General features: G+C 39.6%; 1 protein-coding gene and 1 pseudogene across 11 annotated transcripts in view; one reads left to right on the plus strand and one right to left on the minus strand.

Annotated features, from left to right (window-relative positions):
• Positions 1 to 21,689, plus strand: part of HYDIN (HYDIN axonemal central pair apparatus protein) — a 509,309-nt gene that overhangs the window by 396,213 nt on the left and 91,407 nt on the right. For 7 of the 11 annotated variants that reach the window (XM_074199124.1, XM_074199133.1, XM_074199118.1 and 4 more), the window contains 10 exons: positions 4,605 to 4,779; positions 7,074 to 7,679; positions 11,520 to 11,735; positions 13,028 to 13,227; positions 13,712 to 13,750; positions 14,308 to 14,490; positions 15,380 to 15,499; positions 16,559 to 16,718; positions 16,832 to 17,004; positions 19,755 to 19,953. In XM_074199124.1, coding sequence (XP_074055225.1) covers positions 4,605 to 4,779; positions 7,074 to 7,679; positions 11,520 to 11,735; positions 13,028 to 13,227; positions 13,712 to 13,750; positions 14,308 to 14,490; positions 15,380 to 15,499; positions 16,559 to 16,718; positions 16,832 to 17,004; positions 19,755 to 19,953 — 2,071 coding nt within the window. The other 4 variants (XM_074199143.1, XM_074199154.1, XM_074199198.1 and 1 more) reach the window with 4 other exon arrangements.
• LOC141510498 (U6 spliceosomal RNA) lies at positions 11,127 to 11,222 on the minus strand (annotated as a pseudogene).

A 21,689-nucleotide genomic window follows, 5' to 3' on the forward strand; every position in this document is an offset into this window, starting at 1 on the left:
AAAAATAAAATGAAAAATAGTATGCTTCAATCTGCATTCAGATTCCATCAGTTCTTTTACTGGAAATGGATTTCATTTTTCATCATCAGACCTTTGGAATTATCCTGGATCATTGTATTGCTGAGAATAGCTAAGTTTTTCACAATCTTGTGATAACTGCATACAATGTTCTCCTAGTTCTGTTCACTTCACTTTGCATCAGTTCATATAAGTCTTTCCAGGTTTTTCCTGGTATTATCTTGTTCATCATTTCTCATAACACAACACCATTCCATCACAATTCATATACCGCAACTTGTTCAGAAAGTCACTAATTGATGGACATCCCCTCAATTACCAAATCTTTGCCACTACAAAAAAAGTTGCTATAAATATTTTTGTACATTAGGCCTTTCCCTTTTACTTTGATCTATTGGAGGAAATATACTAGATACACACAGTGGTAGACTTTGACCATAATTCCAAATTGATCTTCAAAACGGTTTGGATCAGTTCACAGCTCAACCAATAATGCCCAAATACATTCTTGCCCACTTTCATTAGGTATCTGTCATCCTTGGCCTGGAGTCTGTGATTCCTAGATTTTAAGCTGTGGTTCAGAAACCCAAATCCCATTATCAGAAATCATCTTATCTGTCCTCAATTTGTTTCCCAGATTGCTTTCTTTTATGCATCCTTTGCCTTTAATGAGCAACAGTGATTAAAATATCATCTGGTCACTATGGTCTTAATTTCTCATCTAAGAATCCTCAAATATTTGGGGATGTTTTCTAACTTCCTTCTGGTAATAACATTTATTCTCATAAAATCACCACAAATGAGCAGGATTTATTTAAATGGTTTAGCAAGTATGGAGATATTCTCTATTATCCCTTGAATCCGCCCCCACCCCCTCCATCACCAAAAGCAACAGTTAGCAAATAGGTGGTTCAGTTATCACTCAGGCAGGATTCTCTGGCCACAGCTACTCTTCCATTCTTCCATTGAGCCATGTACCTATCTTTAGATACATTTGGATGTAGCTGAAGTACAAACATTATATACTATATGAAAATCACTGTAACTTCTCCCTTCTTTTCATTTCTTTTTTCTTTTTTTTTAAGGTTTTTACAAGGCAAACGGGTTTAAGTGGCTTGCCCAAGGCCACACAGCTAGGTAATTATTAAGTGTCTGAGAATGGATTTGAACCCAGGTACTCCTGACTCCAGGGCCAGTGCTACACCACCTAGCCGCCCCTCCTTCTTTTCATTTCTTAAGCAAGTGAGATCTTCAGTCTTTGTCATTCATGAGCTTAGGGTGGGGAGTGGTATCTCAGCATTTCTCATTAGCACCCTGATCATTCTTTACACCCTTACCCTCTCAGTTGCCCCTAGGACTCTTTGAGGTGAAGAATTGAGGATTAGATACTAGTCTGCATTGGTAAATAGTTCACTCATCTACCATCTTGCATCAATGAAATCATGCCTTAGACACTTATTAAAAGTTATGACTCTGGGGAAGTCTTTAACTTTGGTGAACCTCAGTTTCTTCATCTGTGAAATGAAAGTGATGGACTTGATGGCCTCCCTTCCAGCTCTAAACCTAGCATCTACTTCCCTTTGTCTTCTCCTTCACACTGACCCCTTCTCTTTTTCTCCTCCTTCAATTTGTGTTTATCTCAAATTCTAAATTCTTTCTCTTCTGATTAAATCTCTGGTCTTCATAAACCTATAGCCTTCCTGATCATGTTCACTGTTTCTCTTGTTTGAGGCAAATCTAAAAAAGCAGAATTACAATCATGCTGTCAGATAAGCTAACAATAAAAATTGATATTATCAAGTATGACAAATGAAAATCCCAAGAGACAGTTTCTGGGTAATCAATAATGAATTTATTAATTAGGCTAGCTAATAAATTGATGGTCATTGCTCTCTCTCAATAATCAAAGACAACACCATGGAAATTCCTGAATGCTTAAATACCTTTAGGAAAAGGGGTTCTCTGAGAGGTAAAAATAAACTGATTGATGAATAATTAATAAGGGGATGGACTTTCAGATGTGGAGGTAGGCCAAAAGTCTTCAGCTTTTTCTTTTAAGATTGTGGTTTGATGAGATTCAACCACCTCCAGCAATATGTACAAAGACCATTCTGATTGGTTTTATCCCTCATGAGCTAGGTTGGTTTTTTAACATCTATTTCAAGAAGTCATCATCCACCTCTTCCAGCAGCCACCATTTTGTTAGGGTAGACCCTGAGAGGCTCCAGAAAACCCTAGGGGTTCTGGGAAACACCCCCCCCAGAGAAGCTCTTGAGATCCTGATCCAAGGGGAGTGTGAGAGAAGACATGAAGACAGGAATCTATTTTAGCCACTCTTAATTATCTCATAAAAGCTCATGGAGTCTAGAAAATTGGGGCTAAGCTAGTTGACTGACTATAGAAGGGAAAAGGAAACCTTTTTAAAGAACAGTCTTGGATCTCAGTCAGGCAACCATAGGCTAGGAAATTTTCCATTTGCAAAGTTCCCAAGATGAGTTCTTCAGGAAGGGAGGAAGTTTCAAAGAGAGAAGCAATAAGGATGTATTCTGTCCTTGGTGTTTCATGTGCTTGGATCAGTTTACAAAAAATGGGCTTTCCATCAGTGATTCTACATCTGAAGCTTCTTTCCCCACAAAAAATGTTATATCACAGTTAAGCCTTTCATTCTAAAGTCCACATTAAATATTTATATTGCAATTAAACCCTCTTAAATTTATATGCCTCTGATTCTTTGCATCATTGCTCTCAGTGTCAACTGCTATGAACTGGTGGATTTCTATATCCTTTCCTTTCTCCATCTCTCCTCCTGCATAATTTTATAGAATGATGGGATATGAGTTAGAAGGAGCCTTAGAAATAAACTACTCCCACATGTACCTATCCTTGACAATTGTTCCTCCAATTTCTGCCTGAAGACCTCAAGTGGAACCCACTGTAACTGGTTCTCCTAATGAGTCTTACCTCACACCTCTCCCCCACTTGTCTAACCTATTTTTGTCTAAATGGCTAATCTAAAGTGATATTCCCAACCAGGTCACTCCCTCACTTTAAAAGTTGCACTGGTTCCCTATTCCCTCCAAAATAAAAGACAAATTTCTCTGGTTGACCTTTAAAGCTATTTACAATCTGGTTTCAAGCTTAGTCATCATTACTCCCTGATGATTTTGCCAGACTGGACAATATGCTATTCTTCACCCAGGCCATTCCATCACCTTTACCACACACTTCCCTCTCCCTGTAATTCATTCCCTCCGTATCTTCATTTTGATAATTAGACTTCTTGAATGTACCTCTCAAGCCTCTATCATAGGGACTTCCCTAATCCCTTCAGCTTATTTCTTTTCTGTGTATTTTGCCTTTATACATGTTGTTCCCTTCACTAGATCAGAGGCAGGAAGTGTTTCATTTTTGTTTCAGGATCCCCAGCATCTAACAAAGCCAGAAACAATAATAGACTATTGATTGATTACCTCTTGAAACAGCCCACTTCTACTTTTATACAATTCTATTAGAAATGTGTTTTCTTTACATCAAACCTAAACCAACTTTGACAATTTATACCATTCACCTCTAGCTCTACCATTGGAACCAAACAGAACAAATCTATTCCCTCATCTTGCATAGCAACCCTTAAAGACACTAGAAAAAAATTATAAAGCTCTCCTTCCCCAATCTTCTCTTCCTCAAGCTAAACATTCCCCATCACTTTGCCCTATTCTCAGAGACCATAATCTTCACCTCTCTCACAATCATCCTCAGTTTGGTCCTCTTTGTCTATAACTTTCATATAATGTGGTCACTTTTCTTTTTTTTCTAAAATTAAATTATGAAAAGAAAAATCCAGTTGATTAAAATTTTCTCTTAGTTGAGTTCCAATGAACTGAAATCAGTATATTGCTCTTGGAGGCATTGAGGTGGTGTAGAAGAAAGCTCTGAGGCTGGAGTGAGGTTCCAATGCAGCTCCAAACTCTCATTAACTCAAGTCTTATTAACTCAAGTCTTTTAACCACTTTGTGATTCAGCTTCCTCATCTGGAAAAATGGGGATAATCACAGCACCTACCTCCCAAGGTTTTTGTGAGGATCAAATGAGATTCAATATGGAAAATGCTTAGCCCAGTGGCTGGTATGTAATAGATATTTAATAAATGCTTATTTTCTTGTTCTTTCTTTTTTCTTCTTCCCTTTCTTCATTTCTCCCTTTCCTCCCTTCCTCCCTTCTTCCCTTCTTCCCTTCCTTCCCATTGAGACCTGGCAAAAACGTCTATTGATATTTAGACTTTCCATAAGCTAGCTCCCTATGACCAGAACATTCTGGATGAATGAGCATCCAAAATAAACTAGGGACAAGGTTAAAAAAAATAACTAGAGATACTGGATTGAAAGTGTGGAATTCTGCATAGACCTTTTCATTCACTCCTGGATCTGTAATGTATGGCTGTGGCTGAATCGACCCCTTGAAGCATCTTTCCCCATCTTTAAAATGGGCATACCATCTAATTTGCCCAGCCTCTCACAAGGTGGTTGTGAGGAAAGCCTTGTATAAATAGGAACAATTATTCATAATTAAACATCCCTCTCCTCCAGGAAAGAAGAGAAATTAGCTCGTGAACTTCAGGAAAAACGAATACAGCAGGAACTCGAACGGCAGCGTGAGGAGGAAGAGATGAAAAAAAAAAACAAAAGGAAACAGCGAGATCCCAATAAAGAGGACATCCCTTCAAAGAAAGCTCTTGCATCACGACAGGCATCACAGATCCAGGTAAGAGACAGATAAACACCGTTCATCTCTATGCTAGATAACACATAGATGGTAGTGAGCAGATGCCAAAGGATTCCCAGAATGGATTCTAGAAGCCTGGATCCAAGTTCAGTGACAGTGGGACCACTGGATCCTTGACCTTGAGCACATCACTTCAAGCTCTCTGAGTTTCCCTTTCCTTCTCTCACTTCTCTAACAGGAAGAACATGTGTCTGAGGAAAATGTCCTCTAGGTCTTAAAGTATAATAGAAATATGAGATAGAGATATATAGACATACATATCTATATGTGTGCAAATATACACACATATATCCATATATATGTATATAAAGAGAGATTTTCAAAGGAAATACTGTGTAGTATTACTTTAGTCTTAAAGGAAGAATATATCAACTTGCAATCTTTCAATTCACTCTAAATGTGCCATCTCATAGCTACTCCCAGATTGGCATACATAGAGTAAGTCAAGGCCCCCACACTAATTCACATGCATAAAGGGATCTTCACTAAATGGGGCTGAAATTGAGGTCTAAGGTTAGAGCATTAGGACTCTGTCAAAGACAGGAGCAGGATTTGGAGGCTGGGAAGAGGGAGGACATAGGTAAGAATAAATCCCAAACATACAGGTCAATATTTGTTATTTTATTACTTTTGATACTTAAAGATTACTTTCATACCCCCACCTACTAAGTGGTCTTCACATTCAGCTAATCAAACTCACTTACTTCAGCCAACACTATCTTCTCATTGCATCATTTCCAGTCTCCTCGTCTGTTATCCTCCTCTCAAAGTGGTTTAACTCTCACTTTTTTTTTTTAACTTTTACGTTTATTTTTGTTCTGGCATTTGTGAGTTCATTAGAACAAGGACTTAAAAGATAGAAACCTCTTTCACAGATAGAGATCAGAAGCTTGTTTATAATTGTGTGTCTTGGAGTGTTGCGTGGAACTCCAAGAAGTTGGAAGATTGATTCTAGGTCATACAGCTAATCCGTATCAAGACTTGCTGATTCAAAACCCAGCCCTCGATCTACCATACCAAAGTACCATCCTAGCTTGTCATTATTCCTTTAATATTAGTGTACCCAGGACTCTAGATGGGATCTGACTCTCCCCGTTCTGGACTCTGCTCTAATAACATCCAAGCCATGTGCAGCTTGTAATCCCGCTAGAGTCCCCAAAGCTTTCTACTGATCTGTGCTAACTTTGCACAGTTTATTTTTTCCCCTAAGTATAGAACTTTCTATTACTCTCCATTAAAACACATCTTGGGGCAGCTAGGTGGCGCAGTGGATAGAGCACTGGTCCTGGAGTCAGGAGGACCTGAGTTCAAATGTGACATCAGACACTTAATGATCACCTAGCTGTGTGACCTTGGCAAGTCACTTAACCCCATTGCCTTGCAAAAACTAAAAACTTAAAAAAATACCCAGCACATCTTGTTCACAGCTTCAGCCCACACTTTCATCTTGGGTCATATCAACAGAGGAAAGAAGAATGATGGGGACACATTCAACATCCTCCCAAATTAACTTATCAAGCTGGTCATCAGAATAACCACCACCAACAGATTTCAGTCAGTTCTTGTCCATTGGCTTGATTGTGGTTGGTGACTTAGGGAGCTCTGAAGACATTGAAGGGAAGGCTACAATGGAATGCTCTTCTCCTGCATTTTATATGTTTCACAACTATTGCCTTGGCCCCCTTAACTTACATATGACTTAAATCATATGCAAACTCCTTGCAGTCAGTCAGCTTACTTTATTCTTATTATCTAGGTATGAGTAATATTTAACAGAACCATGAAAAGTATATTATAATTCCAAAAAGCATAGCAGTCTACCCATTCAACCCAGAGGAGGACTCTAATCGTGATTATGGCTAGTAACAGAATTGTGCCGGAACCAGCTCAAGCTGGCTCTGGAGAGCCAATAATTAAATTTTCAGTGTGAGTATTGGCTCTGGAGAGCCAATAACTAAATTTTCATTGTGAGTATGCCTCAGAAATCAGCAGTTGATACAAGTCATGGCTTGATTTATTATTTTATTGATTTCTAGAGAAAAAATATTAATAATGCAGGTTAGACATAAATATGTTTCTTATCTATTTCTTTCCCCCTTAATGGCACTGTTTTATTTTGTTTCTTTAGAATGCAAGGAAATTTTCTTTGAAGTCATTTTGCTCATTCTTGTCAATCCCTTCTCCAACTCCTCCCTGCCCCAGGAATTGATGCCATGCAAATTAGTCTTTGCAAAAATGATTGAAAACATGATTTATGTGTTTTGTTTTTCTAGAGCAGCATCAGGGCTGATGTCAAATCAGATTTAGGACTAGACAAGGTGTCACTGAGAGACCAACTATTCACAGTTGAAAAGAAGAAAAGCAAACAACAAGTGGGGGAAAGCACCTTCCCGTTCCCAACAGATCAAATGGAAAGTGAAAGGGATTTTCTGAGAGAGAATGAAAAGCAAGTGCTCCAAAAATTCAAAATCTATGAGATGAATGTGAAAGAAATCCAACAAATATTGATGTCATGGGACCGGAAGCAGGGCATCTGGGTACCCCATCTTGGCATGGAAGATGCCACCCATGATCAAGAAGACCAAAGGCAGGCTCCTTCCGGACGGAAAGGCCGGAAAGATCGTGAGAGAGAGCGGTTAGAGAGGCTGGAGAAGGAGCGGGCAGAGAAAGAGCGCCTGGAGAAGGAAAAGGCTGAGAAGGAACGTCTGGAGAGGCTCAAGGCAATGGAAGATAGGAGTGATGGAGGAGAGGGAGAGGAAGAAGACCATGAAGTCAAAAAGGAATTTGGAGTACCCATCTTGGACTTCCAGCCAACTGTATCAGAGGAGTTTAACTGGAAGCAGGTCTTAGAGACAGAAAAGCTGCCAACTTTGGAACAGGTAAAAAAATGTCTCTTATAACCATTTCATTGTGGCAGGCATCCCAAATATGGTCGGTTAGTCCACCACAGAGATCTTCTTCATAAATCTGGATGTTGGCTTTAAGTCAGAGCTGTCTCACCACAGAGCCTTCCTCATTCATTTATTTTATTTCTAGCAATGTTAATTATCAAGATCATTCTCTATTTTATTTAAACCAAATTTTTTATCTCTACCTAAATAGCCTTTTATCTTCCTCCTATACCTTCAGTAATGAGAACAGTGATAATTATTGTGATCATTTTCTATTTGTGGTAAATCCAACTGACCCAAAGAGTACGACCAGTCAAATCAATCCATTCCTGATTCACAAGAAGCAAAGTTTGAGTAGAATCTTTGAAGAATTATTGACTTTGAGTAAAGTAAATGTAGTGGATATAGAGTCCAATCTGGGTGATGTGATTTGAGATGTAGCAAAAAGTTCCCCAGTCCCAGAATCTTCCTTTCACCATGGAATCTGAAACTCCACCATTAGATGTAGATGAAAGTATTTTTTTAATACTTTAAAATACTATATAAATGTCAATTGTTGTTCTTTTAGGTTAAAGCCTTATATTTTCAGAATTGTTCCATTAAAATGCAGATTCTTCCCCCACTACCCAGGGGTAGATAATAGTTACTACCCATTATCAAACATCTTAGCTTATCAGATAACTGTCATCCCCTTGGAATGCGGGGAGGAGATCTTTTAGAAAGGAGCAAAAGTCAGATAAGTTTTGATGGAAAAAGGGAGAGACAGATTTGGGTATTTGTCACTTAAGGATAAGAATACCACTACAACCAAATGAATTGGAGGAAACTAAAGGAAGGAGAAGTAAAATGGGAGAACGTAGGAAAAAAATTTTTATCTCCTTTAAAATCTCTCCATGGACTGGTCTCTAGGTAAGATATTGTTTTGATCAATGTCTTCTAAGAGGTATTGTTCTTAGAGAATTGTTCAAATTAGAAGCATTTCCTTTCCTTGTTTTATGCCATCCTTTCAGATGCTATGTTAGAAACTAAGAGACCCAATGCATAGTGGATTAACTATCATTGAGAATTGTTCTTCTCATTCCCTTCACTATTAGCTTCCAAGATCCAGGGTCAGAAGTCTAATTGCAAATGATATTGGAAAACAATAGCAGATCTCCAGAATTGTTCTTACCATGGAACAGGAATCAGCAATCTACAGTAGACCAAATCCTGCCCACTGCCTGTTTCTGTATGGTCTACAAGTTTTAAATGATTTTTCCATTTTTTATTGTGTTTAAAAATGTAAAAAAAAAAAATTCTTAGCTCCTGGGTCTTCAAAAACTCAAACAGGTGGCAGGTGTATGTCCATGTATATATCTGTACATCTATATTTACATAAATAGTGAGTACTTGCCTCCTGCAATATCATTTCTCAAAATAAAACAAACCCCTTCCATTAATGATATCAACAAGTGAATCTGGAGACTTTCCTGTAGTCACTATTAGGCAGGTTATGTTACGGTTTCCTGAGACCAATGGGATCAAACTCAGAAACAGTGGTCAGGAAAATATATTTAAGGATCCTTTTGGTAAATAAGAACTTTGTTTTAAAAAATCACATATTATCATTTTATTTTATTATATTTGAATTGATTTTTACATTTTAATCTGGTTTGGGTTACACTTGGAACCACATATTTGATACCTCTACCTTAGAAAATAAAACTTATAATATGAAGTTTTGTATATTTATTCTAAATTTCCCTATATTCCCTAAAATTCCCTATATTCAGTTGGTGTTTTTTGATATAAAAATATTCACCACCTGATTTTCAGGACATCTGTTCATTTATTATAGTCATTTAATAATATATTATCCAATTACTTACCAAAAATTTTTTAACATTTTTTCCCTCCAGATTCTTTTCCTCTCTCCTTCTGCTCCCTCTCCCACCCCAACCCATAAGGAATTATGTAAAACATTTCATATTGGTCATATGAAAGAAAACACAGACAAAAAAATAATAGCATAAAAAATGAAAAATAGTATGCTTTGATTTGTATTCAAACTCCCATAGCTCTTTCTCTGGAAATGGAAGCATTTTTCTTAAGTCCTTCTTAGATCATTATATTGCTGAAAATAGCTGTCATTCCCAGTTACTCATTGTACAGTATTGCTGTTACTGTATAAATATTCTTCTAGTTTTGCTCCCTTTACTCAGCATCAGTTCAAGTCTTACCAGGTTTTTCTGAAAGTATCCTGTTTATCATTTCTTACAGAACAATTTCATCACAGTCATATCCCCCAACTTGTTAGCCACTCCCCAAATGCTAGGCATCCCCTTAATTTCTAATTATTAGCCACAAAAAAACTATATTTTTGCACAAATAAGTCCTTTTTGTTTTTTTTAAATCTCTTTGGGATACAGACCTAATAGTGGTATTACTAGGTCAAAGGGTGTGCATAGATTTAAATCCTTTTGGGCACAGCAAATTTTTCTCCAGAATGATTAGATTGTTCCACCACCAGTGCATTTCTGTCCTAATTTTCCCCTCCAAAATTTATTCTTTTCCTTGTGTATCATGTCCGAGAGGTATTAGATATATCTCAGAGTGATTTTAATTTGCATTTCTGTAATCAGAAGTGATTTAGAACATATGAATAGAGAGCTTTTGTGTCTCCATTGAAAACTGTCTTCATATCCTTTGACCATTTATCAACTGAAGTCTTGTATTGTCATGATTTAACTCAGTTTTCTATATATTTGAGAAATGAGGCCTTTATTAGAAACACTAAAAAAAATTCCCATTGTTACAATCATTTTTAAAAAACTGATCGGTTTTCTAATTTTCCCATTTTGCTAGGGGAAGGGGGCTAGATTTTTGATTTTATCAGTATAGGGACAGCTCTTTACCAGTGCAGAACCATCCTTTCTTTAAACTCAAAGAGAAAAGCTATGAGCTGAGGAATTGGATGACTTGCCAAGGGTCACCTAGCAAGTACAGGTCAGAGGCAGGACCCACACCCAGGTTCTCCTGGTTTCCAAGTTATGAAAGTATCACCTACACGGTACTACCACTTATTACTAATTCTCTTTTGCCTCCCTTCCTTTCAGTTTTCTACCACTTTGAGAATAAGAAAACATATTATAGATATTTTGAATTAAAAAAATCCTAAGGGCCTACTAGGTCATAATATGCTCCTCAAGAAAAGGATTAAGTTTTATTCTCACTCAGTGACCAGTAGAATGTCTTAAACAAACTCCATAATGTTGAATGAATGTATGAAAACAGCATTCCTTTAAAACAAAAGAGCAATTTTTGTGGTAAAAAAAGAAACACATTATGGACATACTCTATAGATCACAAACACCTGGGAACTAAGCTCTTTCTGTCAGTAATAACTACTCTGTTTTAATGGAGATTTATTTATTTATTTTGAATTTTACAGTTTTTAAAAATAGGGAATTTGTGTGTCATCCTTGCACAAGGGCTCTGCTAATCTCCTCTGTATCATTCCAATTTTAGTATATGTGCTGCCAAAGTGAGCACTATAATAACTCTTGCCATGACTTTTGGCCAAAACAAATTCATTCTAGCAACTTGTTCAGTAAGAAAGGAAGCAGATCGTTTTTTACCAGAGTAGCAAAGGAAGCAGATAGTTGTGTGTGTGTGTGTGTGTGTGTGTGTGTGTGTGTGTGTGTGTGTGTGTGTGTGTGTGTGTTTTGGTTTGGTTTTTTGTTTGTTTTTGTTTTGTTTTTTTTTACCAGAGAAAGACCCACAAAGTACATGGGGGAAACAAGTTCCAGGTAAGGACAAGATCTGACTCAGCCCAAGGATTTCTTTTAGATGATGGAAATCCTGGATGTTGGAGCCGCTGACCTACCAATCCCTCCTCCTGCCTTATTCTCAATGATCTCGTTTCCTATGAAAAGGGTGCCTGTGGTCACATTAGACATTCTTAAACACTTCACTTTTATCATCCCACCAAGTGAAGAAATCTTAGTGGAGGAGAAAAAGGAAGGTGGAAGTGAAGCTGACATTTCTACTAATACCACAACAAAGGTAAATGATGGGAGATTCTCCTCTGATTAAATCCTTCTTTCTCTAGGAAACCTTTCCCAGTCACTCTCAATTCTTGTGCCTTCTTTCCTGTTAATTATTTTCCATCTATCCTGTTTATAGCTTATTTGCATCTACTTAGTTTGCATCTTGTCTCCCCCATTAGATTGTAAGTTCTTTCAGGGCAGGGAATGACCTTTTGTTTCTTAGTACACAGAATCTGACCCATAATTGTTGGCTAATAAATAAATGTTTGGTGACTGACTGACTTGATTGCGAAGGATAAGTTTATTAGAAACTATTTTGACTAGAACTCTCCTGCTTCCATAACTCCTGGCCTTGCCACTGTCCTCTAAGGATACAACAAAGACCTCTGAAACTCCCCAGATTGAAGCCCAGGTTTGAAGATAGACTTTCACCCCATCCCTGGACCCTTTTCCATAATAATAACTGACATCAACCCTTAGAACAATACCGTGTTGTTGGGAATGCAGATATGATTATTATTATTTCCATTTCACAGAGAAGGAAACCAAAACTAAGAGGTACTTGCCTATAATCACCCAGATTAATTTCTAGCTCCAGGTCCAGCAAACTCTTACTTTTGATGCCTGCTTCCCAGTTAGCTCTAGACTCTGACATATTTCACCACCACCACCACCACCACCACCACCACCACCACCACCACTACTACTACTACTACTACTACTACTACTACTACTACTACTACTACTATGACTAACTACTAAACAACTATTATTATTAAACTACAACTAAAACTGCTACTATTTCTACTGCTGTTACTACTGCTACTAACTACCATTATTACTATACTACTACTACTACCACTACTACTAAACAACTATTACTACTACTACTACTACTACTACTACTACTGCTGCTGCTGCTGCTGCTACTAAACTACTCCTATTAACTACTCCTCCTAGAGGATACCAAGTGAGCATCCTCAAGGAGTCTTCAAGGCCACTAGGTTAGGATCCTACCCATAACTAAGCCCCAGTTAGTCCTATGAATCTGCACATCTGAGATGCTCAGCAACTATTCCAAGGGATCTTACATTTCATCTTTTTATTTTTGCTTGGTTTTAATTTTTTGTTTGTTTTTTGCAAATCAAATGGGGTTAAGTGGCTTGCCCAAGGCCACACAGGTAGGTCATTATTAAGTGTCTGAGGCCAGATTTGAACTCAGGTACTCCTGCCTCCAGGGCCAGTGCTCTATCCACTGCACCACCTAGCTGCCCCTGCTTGGTTTTAATTTGTTCTTCTTCCTTCAAGACACAAGAAGATCAGGTCACAACAAGTAAGGGCAGGACAAGACAGAAAGACAAATCTGAAGTCATAGTGAAGGACAAGCGTGGGCGTTCAGTGGTCGTCAAGAAGCCGCCTCAGGTTCTACCTGTAACCAGCACCACCCCTTTGAGCAGCTTAGAGGACAGCTCCTTTACCAGCCAGCAGGCACCGGATAAACTCTTGAGGTGGGCCGTCATATTGGAATGACCAGAGAGGAACTTCACCATCCCTATGTGTATGGTGGCAGCTTTGCAAGTCTAGAGTGGATGATTCTAAGGTGGGCTGTGGGAAGGCAAAGTGAGGATCAAGTCTCGTCGGTCCTTGTATCTTCCCTGTGCAACTGTCCTTGTATCTGCCCCAGGGCCTTGTCCCGCGTACCTCTAAGACTCACAGAAGTACAAAGATATTAATAATCACTAGGATTTTATAGGTCTTTGAGGTTGGTAAAATGTTTGACAAATATTATCTCATTTGATCCTCATAACCTCAGGAGGTGGATGCTATTTTTATCCCCATTTTACAGAGAAGGAAACTGAGACAAACAGAGGTTAATTGACTTGCCCAGAGTCATACAGCTAGAGAGTATCTGAAATAGAATGTGCAGCATTCGATGTACTATGGCACCACCTCACTACCTACTTATAATACTTTTGTCCTTCATTTTCGAAGAAGACCACAACAACAGGGAGATGATGCCATGACAAGCAGGTGAATTGGATTTGAGTGAGTGAGCCATCTGGTTCCAGTGACCAGATAGGAATTGGGGTGACTGGAGATGGCCCTGGATGCGAGGCAATCAGGGTTAAGTGACTTTCCCAAGGTCTCACAACTAATAAGAGTCTGGATTCAAATTCCTGTCCTCCTGACTCCAAGGCCAATGCTCTATCCACTAGGCCACCTAGCTATCCTTACTGCCTACTTAAGACCTCTGTGACTTTGGACAAGTTGGTCTCTTTGAGGTTCAGTTCCCTTATCTGGAAAATAGAATTAATAATACTTACAATCCTTATTTCACAGGATTGTTACGAAAAAAGCACTTTATGAACTATAAAGCAATTTATAAATGTCCATTGTTATCAGAATTATTCTTTGACACAGTTGTTCTGATCTAATCCACCATGTCATTGTAAAACTCTACCCTCATCCAAGTTGAGTCTGCCATATCAGACTAGATCTATTGCTTCTTCCAGTAGAGTTTGGTCTCATTCTATATCTAACCAACAAGGAAAAAGTTCTGTCTGTAAATTATACTTGGTAATTTTCAGGCTGAGTAATTTCCGTTGGATTGTCCCAGCCAATAAAGAAGTGACGCTTCGAATACACTTCTCCTCCAATGAACTTGGGAACTTTGACCAGACTTTCAACTTTGAGATCCTTGGAACACAGCGCCAGTATCAAGTCTACTGCCGAGGAATCTGCACATACCCTTCCATCTGCCGAGATGTCAGGTCAGTAAGAGATTTGTGAATAGAAGATGAAACCTGAACATTGATTCTCTGGATTTTCTGTGCTGCCTTTCTTTTTACATGGAGGGATGGTAGAAGATCAGATCATCCTGACTTGTAGGAGGACCACAGGAGGCAGAGTTCCATTCTTGGCCAAGGAGTAAGATTGGAGGGAAGGAAAGATTGTAAGGATTGTTTCTTTTTTTTTAAAGCCATGGGAACTAGAATATGGATGACCACAAATAAAGACCCAAAGTCTTGGCAGATGAGTCTTCATGTCTTTAAATTAATAGGTGTCTCAATGAGAGTACTTATCCAAAGATGAGCTGTAATACTTGGGCAAGTGGGGAGGGGGGGAATTCAAGGTAAATGTAGAATTAATTTAGTTCTTATGTTTAATGAGACCATCAAACTAAATGTCAATGACTCAAAAGATAATAAAATCTCTTTTTTGAGCAAGAAGAGTAGACACAGAAGTAAAGTAAAGGCCTTACCCCAAGAGTCCCTTGGAAAAGATGTGTGGATCAAGTGATTTTCATTTTGGTGAACTCTGAGATAACTGGAAACAGGAATCAGTATACTTAAATTCTGATCCGATCTTTTCCAGTGAGGAAGGGAGCATCATTCAGGAAGTGCCTACTGTGTGTAGAGCACTAGATTCTGTTCATCTTAATAATCCAATGAGAGAAGGTGCTATCGTGACTCCCCAAACTCCCAAGATACAGTTTAAGAGACTTATCCATGGTCATATAGCTAGTGGCCACCTAGCTCCCTATCTATATGACTTGTACAAATTGTTTAATTTTTCCAAATCTTATTTTCCTCCCTCTATTAGATAAATCTCTAGATTTTGCTCAAAATCTAACATTCCCTGATTCTACTTTACTATTAGTGTGGTGTTCCCTCATCGAAAAAAGGAATTGAAACCAGAAGAGATTATCTTTAAGAAATATGTAATGAATCAGGATGTGTTTCACTTTGGGCCATTGCTCTGCGGGAAAACAAGAGATAAGTAAGTATCCCATTCAGCAAAAATATCACAGGTAATTTTGGGTTTGACTCTTTAACAACAGAGAATTATTTTATTTTCTCATCAGTAGTATTTGGCTTTTCTCAAAGCAGGTAAGCACAATTAGGTATGTGGTGAGAAGTTTGTCCACCATATTCCAGGAAAATGTTCCTGATAGTGGAGCCATCATCTTTGTGTGACTGATGTGTATCCGTGACTAACCTTCCAGACCATTCATGAATACGTAGACTCCCCTTTTAGCTTATGTGCACAGGCTGATTTGCCCCAGGACCAGTTGTGTTTCTCTCTTTGCCTCACATGAATTTTCTTCCATCATTTCTGATGGTTGGGCACTAGGCACCCATGGGCCAGTGGATTGATGTTTCCTAACTGTGAAGCCTGCTTTCGGAGGGGGCTGTCCCTAGTAGCAATCCTACCTGCTTTTGCTTTGAACAATTACAAGATATCCAAAGCCTCCAATATAACTAAAGCCTGAGAATTTCCCGATAACCACAGAGTGAATTCCACAAGGCAATGGAAACTCAGCCTCCAAATCACTGGATTCAACTCACCAAGTGGATTGGTCTAACCAAACATGCTGATCAGTGCTCAAGATTATAATTATAAGATACTGGAAATAACTACTCCACAAAGATATTTATTAAATAATCTTTAGGAAAAATCGAAATCCATGGCCCCATAATTCATTGCCAGTAGTCCTGAAATAGCTTCACTATGATATCCCGCAGGGCTCACAGATGAAATAAATGGGACTTAGATCAAAGTGGATTTGGGGCTTCCTTGGTGAAGACTGCACATGCTCCCATACTTGTACATGTTGTTTTCTCATCATTCAGTAAGACTGAGAAGTCAAAATACCAGCAAATGTTTGTTAAATAATTCATTTCAGTTTATCCAACAGATGTTTAGTACCAGCTTTTTACAAAAGCACTGTGCCACATATTGAGTTAATGAATGACTGTGAGGATAACATCTCTTGTCATAGACTAATTTGAGAATAAACCAATCCCAGAAAGGTTTCTTCCTTTTCTTCCTTCTCAGGTATAAGGCAGTTCAGTTCCCAGATAATATGGAGAAGCTAACAATCCTAAACAACTCCCCAATGACTGCAGAGGTAGCATTCTTTTTCCAGTATGATGTCAAAGCCAACACGTACATCCTAGACCCACCCACCATGACCCTTAAACCCAATGAGAAGCAGGTAGGAAAGTTTCAGGGGCAGTTCACCATAATGACTGCCCTTTTGAAGACAGCAGTCTGACTTTCCTCAAAAATGATTTTCCCTTCTTACTCTTGGCCTGCCTGTCCCCTCAGGTGCTGTCCGTGTGGGCATACCCAACCGCTGTGGGCGTCTTTGATGACAATATCATCTGCTGCATCAAAGAAAACCCAGAACCGGCAATCTTCAGAATCACTTGCCAGGGAATCCGCCCTGAAGTGGAGTTGGATCACAAGCAGCTGCACTTTGAGAGGCTGCTGCTCCATAGGTCAGATATCAGATCTAGCTAGTCTCATTTCTCAGGGACTCCCCGAGCCCTGGGGTCACTCTCTTGGGGATCCTAGATTCATGTAAACCTGGCCTCACTTTCTGGTGTTGTAGAGATTTCTGGCTCCTGTTGGGAGTGATGTGAGCTACTTGTCAGGAGGTCCAAGCCCGGCTCAGATGCTCCCTAGAGAGATGACCTGAATGTTGAATGGCTCCATGCCTTATTTCCTTCATCAATCCAATGGGAATAATGTCAACACCTGGCATTTATTCTCTGCTTTAACTCTGTTAACACCCTGTGAGCTAGGCATGGTATGTATTATTATCCCTATTCTAGGGATGAAGAAACTGAGGATTGGAATTAAAGGGGGGGGGGAGTTAAGTGATTTATTCAAGGTCAAAAAGTTCAAGGATCAGAACCTGGAACTGAGCTTGGGTCTTCTGATTCTAAGGCAGGACTTCTTTGGTGAGAACAAAAATACCTGGAAAAGTTAGGCAGGTTATTCCAATGAAAAGTTGATAGCAGCATCATAGGCTGCCCATCTGTAAACAGGAATTATTTGGTCCAGGATGCCCAGAAACTGAAGGCAGTTTGGACAACATGAGCATCATTGGAGCAACAGATACATGTATAGGATCTTAGATTTAGAATATGAAGGGGATTCCCAGACCATCTAGTCCACCTGCCTCTGAGAGCTTCTCTCAATAAATGGAAGAACAGGATCGGGCCCCAGACATGCTTGACTCCAACTCTTAACACTAGCACAATGCCTCCTTCCCAAATGCCAACTATGTGTGAGGTAGGGAAGCTAGGTGAAGCCTTAGTGCATAGAGCACCAGGCCTGGACTTATGAAGACTTGAGTTGAAATCTAGCCTCAGACACTTATTGACAGTATGACTCTGAGCAAATCACTTCACCCTGTTTGCTTCAGTTTCCTCATCTGTAAAATGAGCTGCAGAAGGAAATGCCAAAACTACTCCAGTAACTTTGCCAAGAAAATCCCACATGGGGTCCTGAAGAGTCAGTCATGACTGAAATGACTGAACACCAATAATGTATGAGACACTCAGGACATAAGGAAAGCAAAAAAAGGCCCCTGTTCCTATGGAGCCTCTGTTTAATAGGGCAGACAACATGCAAGCAGCTAAGAACTAACAAGATACTTAGAGGATAAACCAGAAACTCTATACAGAGATCCCTAATTGAGCTGGGAAGTACAAGGCTAGTCTTAGGAAGCAGTCATTTTCCTTTATGGTATGATTTGATAGACTCTGGGCAGGCTCCTGTTTCCCCCACTATCTTTACTAAATAACCACCATTAGTCTTTCGTTACTATGGATCTTGAAAGCTTCTCCTTTCTTGGAGTATCCTTTCTGTTGTTCAGCCATTTTTCAATCATTTCCACCTCTTCATGACCCCATGTGGGATTTTCTTGGTAAAGCTATGGGAGTGATTTGCCATTTCCTTCTATAGTTCATTTTACAGACCTAGAAACTGAGTAAAGTGATTTGTTTAGGTTCACCTTGATAGTGTCTGAGGCTAGATTTGAATTCAGGGAGATGATCTGCCTGACTCTGGACCTGGTCTTCTGTGCACTCTGGTGTCACCTAGTTTCCCATTAATCCTACCTTATTTAACTGCAACAGTTTCCTCTCCCCACTCTTGCAGATGCAAGATTAGTTAATGGTAACTAAGAACAAGAGTTATCAGAAAGAGACACAGAAGAGATCCTAGGTTGGGAGTGGGACCTGAGAGGAGAGAGAGAGAGAGAGAGAGAGAGAGAGAGATGGACAGACAGACAGACTAAAGGGGAGATAAGAAAGCACCAAGCTTCCCATGTGCCACTGTTTTCACATAGAGACTGCCTTAAAGAAGAGTGTTAAAATTTGCTGAATTCCCATAGACACTTTAGACGCAACCTGTCCCAACTAGAACTCTTTATATTTCCCTCCAAATTCTCTCATTTCCCCCCTTTTATTATCCAGGGCATCATCAACCAGTCTCATAGTCATCCAGGTTCACCACCTCTGTGTTCTACATCCTCAGCTTCTCACACTCACTCACATTACCAACCTCTTGCCAAGTCTTCATCTCTTGGGGATGGCCCCTTCTCTGCTACTCACAGAGCCTGATGACACAGGCTTTCATCACCATCTCATCTGGACTATTGAAACCTGATCTCCCCTCTCCAACCTATTCCCTCCTCAGCTGTCAAAGTGACTTTCTCAAAGTGAACACATGACCTGTAGGTTATCCCCAAGTGACCCCCCATGATCTCTAGGAATGACAATAATTTGGCTCCCTCCTTCCTACCTCTACCGCCATCTTAGTCGTCTCTGCTATGACCAGCCACTTTGACCTTCCAGATTTAGTCAACCCAACACACTATCCCCCCATGCCTGGAGTGCCCTGCTTCCTGGATCCCTTTACCATCAGTTATGCTATCTTCTCCAGGAGGCCTTTCCTGGTTCCCCCTTTGTCCCTCCTCAAAACCTTCTCTCTATCTATTTCTTATGTACTCTGTGACTGGCCCTATGGTCACACTCTAGGAGTACCTTTAGGGAAAGGCTACCATTGTCTCCTCAACATGTAGCAGGATACCTGTCCCACAGTAAGTGCTTAAAAAAAGTTCATTGACTGGCTGACTGAATTTGGCCTCTCTCAAATCTACCCTAAATAACACTGAGAAGTTGGTGTACTAAAACTGAGCATCATTTGACCATGACAAACCATCTTCTGGTTTCCACAGGAAAGATACTAAGGTGATTTACTTACGGAATGTCACCCCTCTCCCCTTGGCCTGGAGGATTGGCAGCCTGGATCACTTGGGGGATGACTTCACCATTTCTAAATCCCACGGAGTAATCCAGCCTAGGGGCGAATACGGCCTGCAGCTCCACTTCCAGCCCACCAAGGCAGTCAACATCAAGAAGGCCATTCGGTTAGAGGTGAGGCCTAGCACCCCTATCCATGGGTCGGCAGTGATTAAGTAACACCAGCCTAATAACCTCTGGTCTTTGGAATCCAAACTAAATTTCTTCAACTCTCAATTTAAAAAAAAAAAATTCCTCCCAGCTCTTCTCAACTGCCTGTTATATGAAGGGTCACTTCTCTCTAAGAGCAAAAAACTAATCAGACATATGGTATTGATCAATAAATGTATATTAGATAGCATGTAGATAGAGTGTCCCAAACCCCAACCCTAAAGAGAAGCTTAAAACTACACTCAGACATTGGAGATGCACTGATAGATTTGCAAAATGTTTTGCATTATTTTCTTTGTCTTATTGCAACCCTGTTAGGTATTACCCAGGTCTTTCTGACTCTCAAATCCAGAACTCTAGATATGATGTCTTTCATTGATGAGCCATCAAAGAATGTGAGGATCTTCAAACACTAGAGGCAACGGGATGGGAGAAGTGGGTGAATCCCATAATTAGGGCCTCTGGGAGATAGGGAGGCTCACTGGCATCTGTCCTTTTCCTTGCTGTGATAATTCACAGACATAGGTAAACACTGAACAGTCAGATCCAGCAGAGGATAGGAAGTTAGCTACGAGATCCAATGACTTAGTTCATAAGAACAAGAGAGAGAGAGAAAGGAAAGAGAGAAGGAAAAAAAGACACAAGGAGAAACAGAAAAAAAGAGGAAACAAGACAGAGAAAAGAAGACAGCAAAAACAGCAAAAACAAAGAAGAGAGATATATACAGAAACAGAGAAAGAAAAACAGATGGGAAAAGAGACACAGAGAGGGAACGAAGAAAAGAAGTAGAGACACAGAAACAGAGAAAAGAAAGAAAAGACAAAGAGGGAAGAGAGAGAAATAAACAGAAAAGAGAAAGCAAGGAAAAGAGAAAAAAAGGGAGATGGAGAAACAGAAAAGAAAAAACAAACAGAGAACAAGAAAGAGAGGAAAAAGGAGACAGAAACAGAAAGGAAAGAGAAAAGAAGAAAGAGGAGAGAAATGGAGGGGAAAAGGAGAGATAAAGAGGAAAGGAAAAAGACAGTAAAAGAGAGAAACAGAAAAAGAGATAAATAGAGGAAAGAGAAGAGAATAAAAAGAGAAACAGGTGGAGAGAAAAGGACAAAAGAAAAGAGATATACAGAAACAGAAAAAGAAAAGAGAAAAAAAGAAAAGGCTAGAGAACAGAGAGGAGAGGGAAAAGGAGGCAGAGGACAGTAAAGAGAAAAGGAGAGAGAGAGAGACACAAACAGAAGAGAGAGAAGAAGGAGGAAGAGAGGGAAAAGAGACACAGAAGCAAGAGAGACAGAGAAATCAAAATAATTGTAGACTTGGAAATGATGCAGTGACTCAGTCCTCTGAAGGAGGAAAGTTACACAGCCTAGGGGCACCCTGGAAACATCGACTTTTCTGCTGGAAAGTTTTAACTTTATCATCAAGTAGAGAATCTCTGCTCTTCTCTGGAGAGAAAGTCAAAAACATAGAAACCCATTAATGATGAGCTCTGGTGCTCAGCCAGAAGACCTTTTCCAAATCCCAATCTTGTCTTCTATGATTCTACCCAATTTGGAGGCAGTGGGAGGGCTATGATGTCTAGGGTGCCTGACCTGAAGTCAGGAGAGACCTGGGTTTGAACTCTCTGAGTATCTGTCAACCTGGGCAACACACTTGCATCTCTCTAAGCTTCAGTGTACTCATATATAAAATAGAGATAATCCTGC

This window comes from Macrotis lagotis, chromosome 1, assembly GCF_037893015.1.
Source record: "Macrotis lagotis isolate mMagLag1 chromosome 1, bilby.v1.9.chrom.fasta, whole genome shotgun sequence".
Taxonomy (NCBI): domain Eukaryota; kingdom Metazoa; phylum Chordata; class Mammalia; order Peramelemorphia; family Peramelidae; genus Macrotis; species Macrotis lagotis.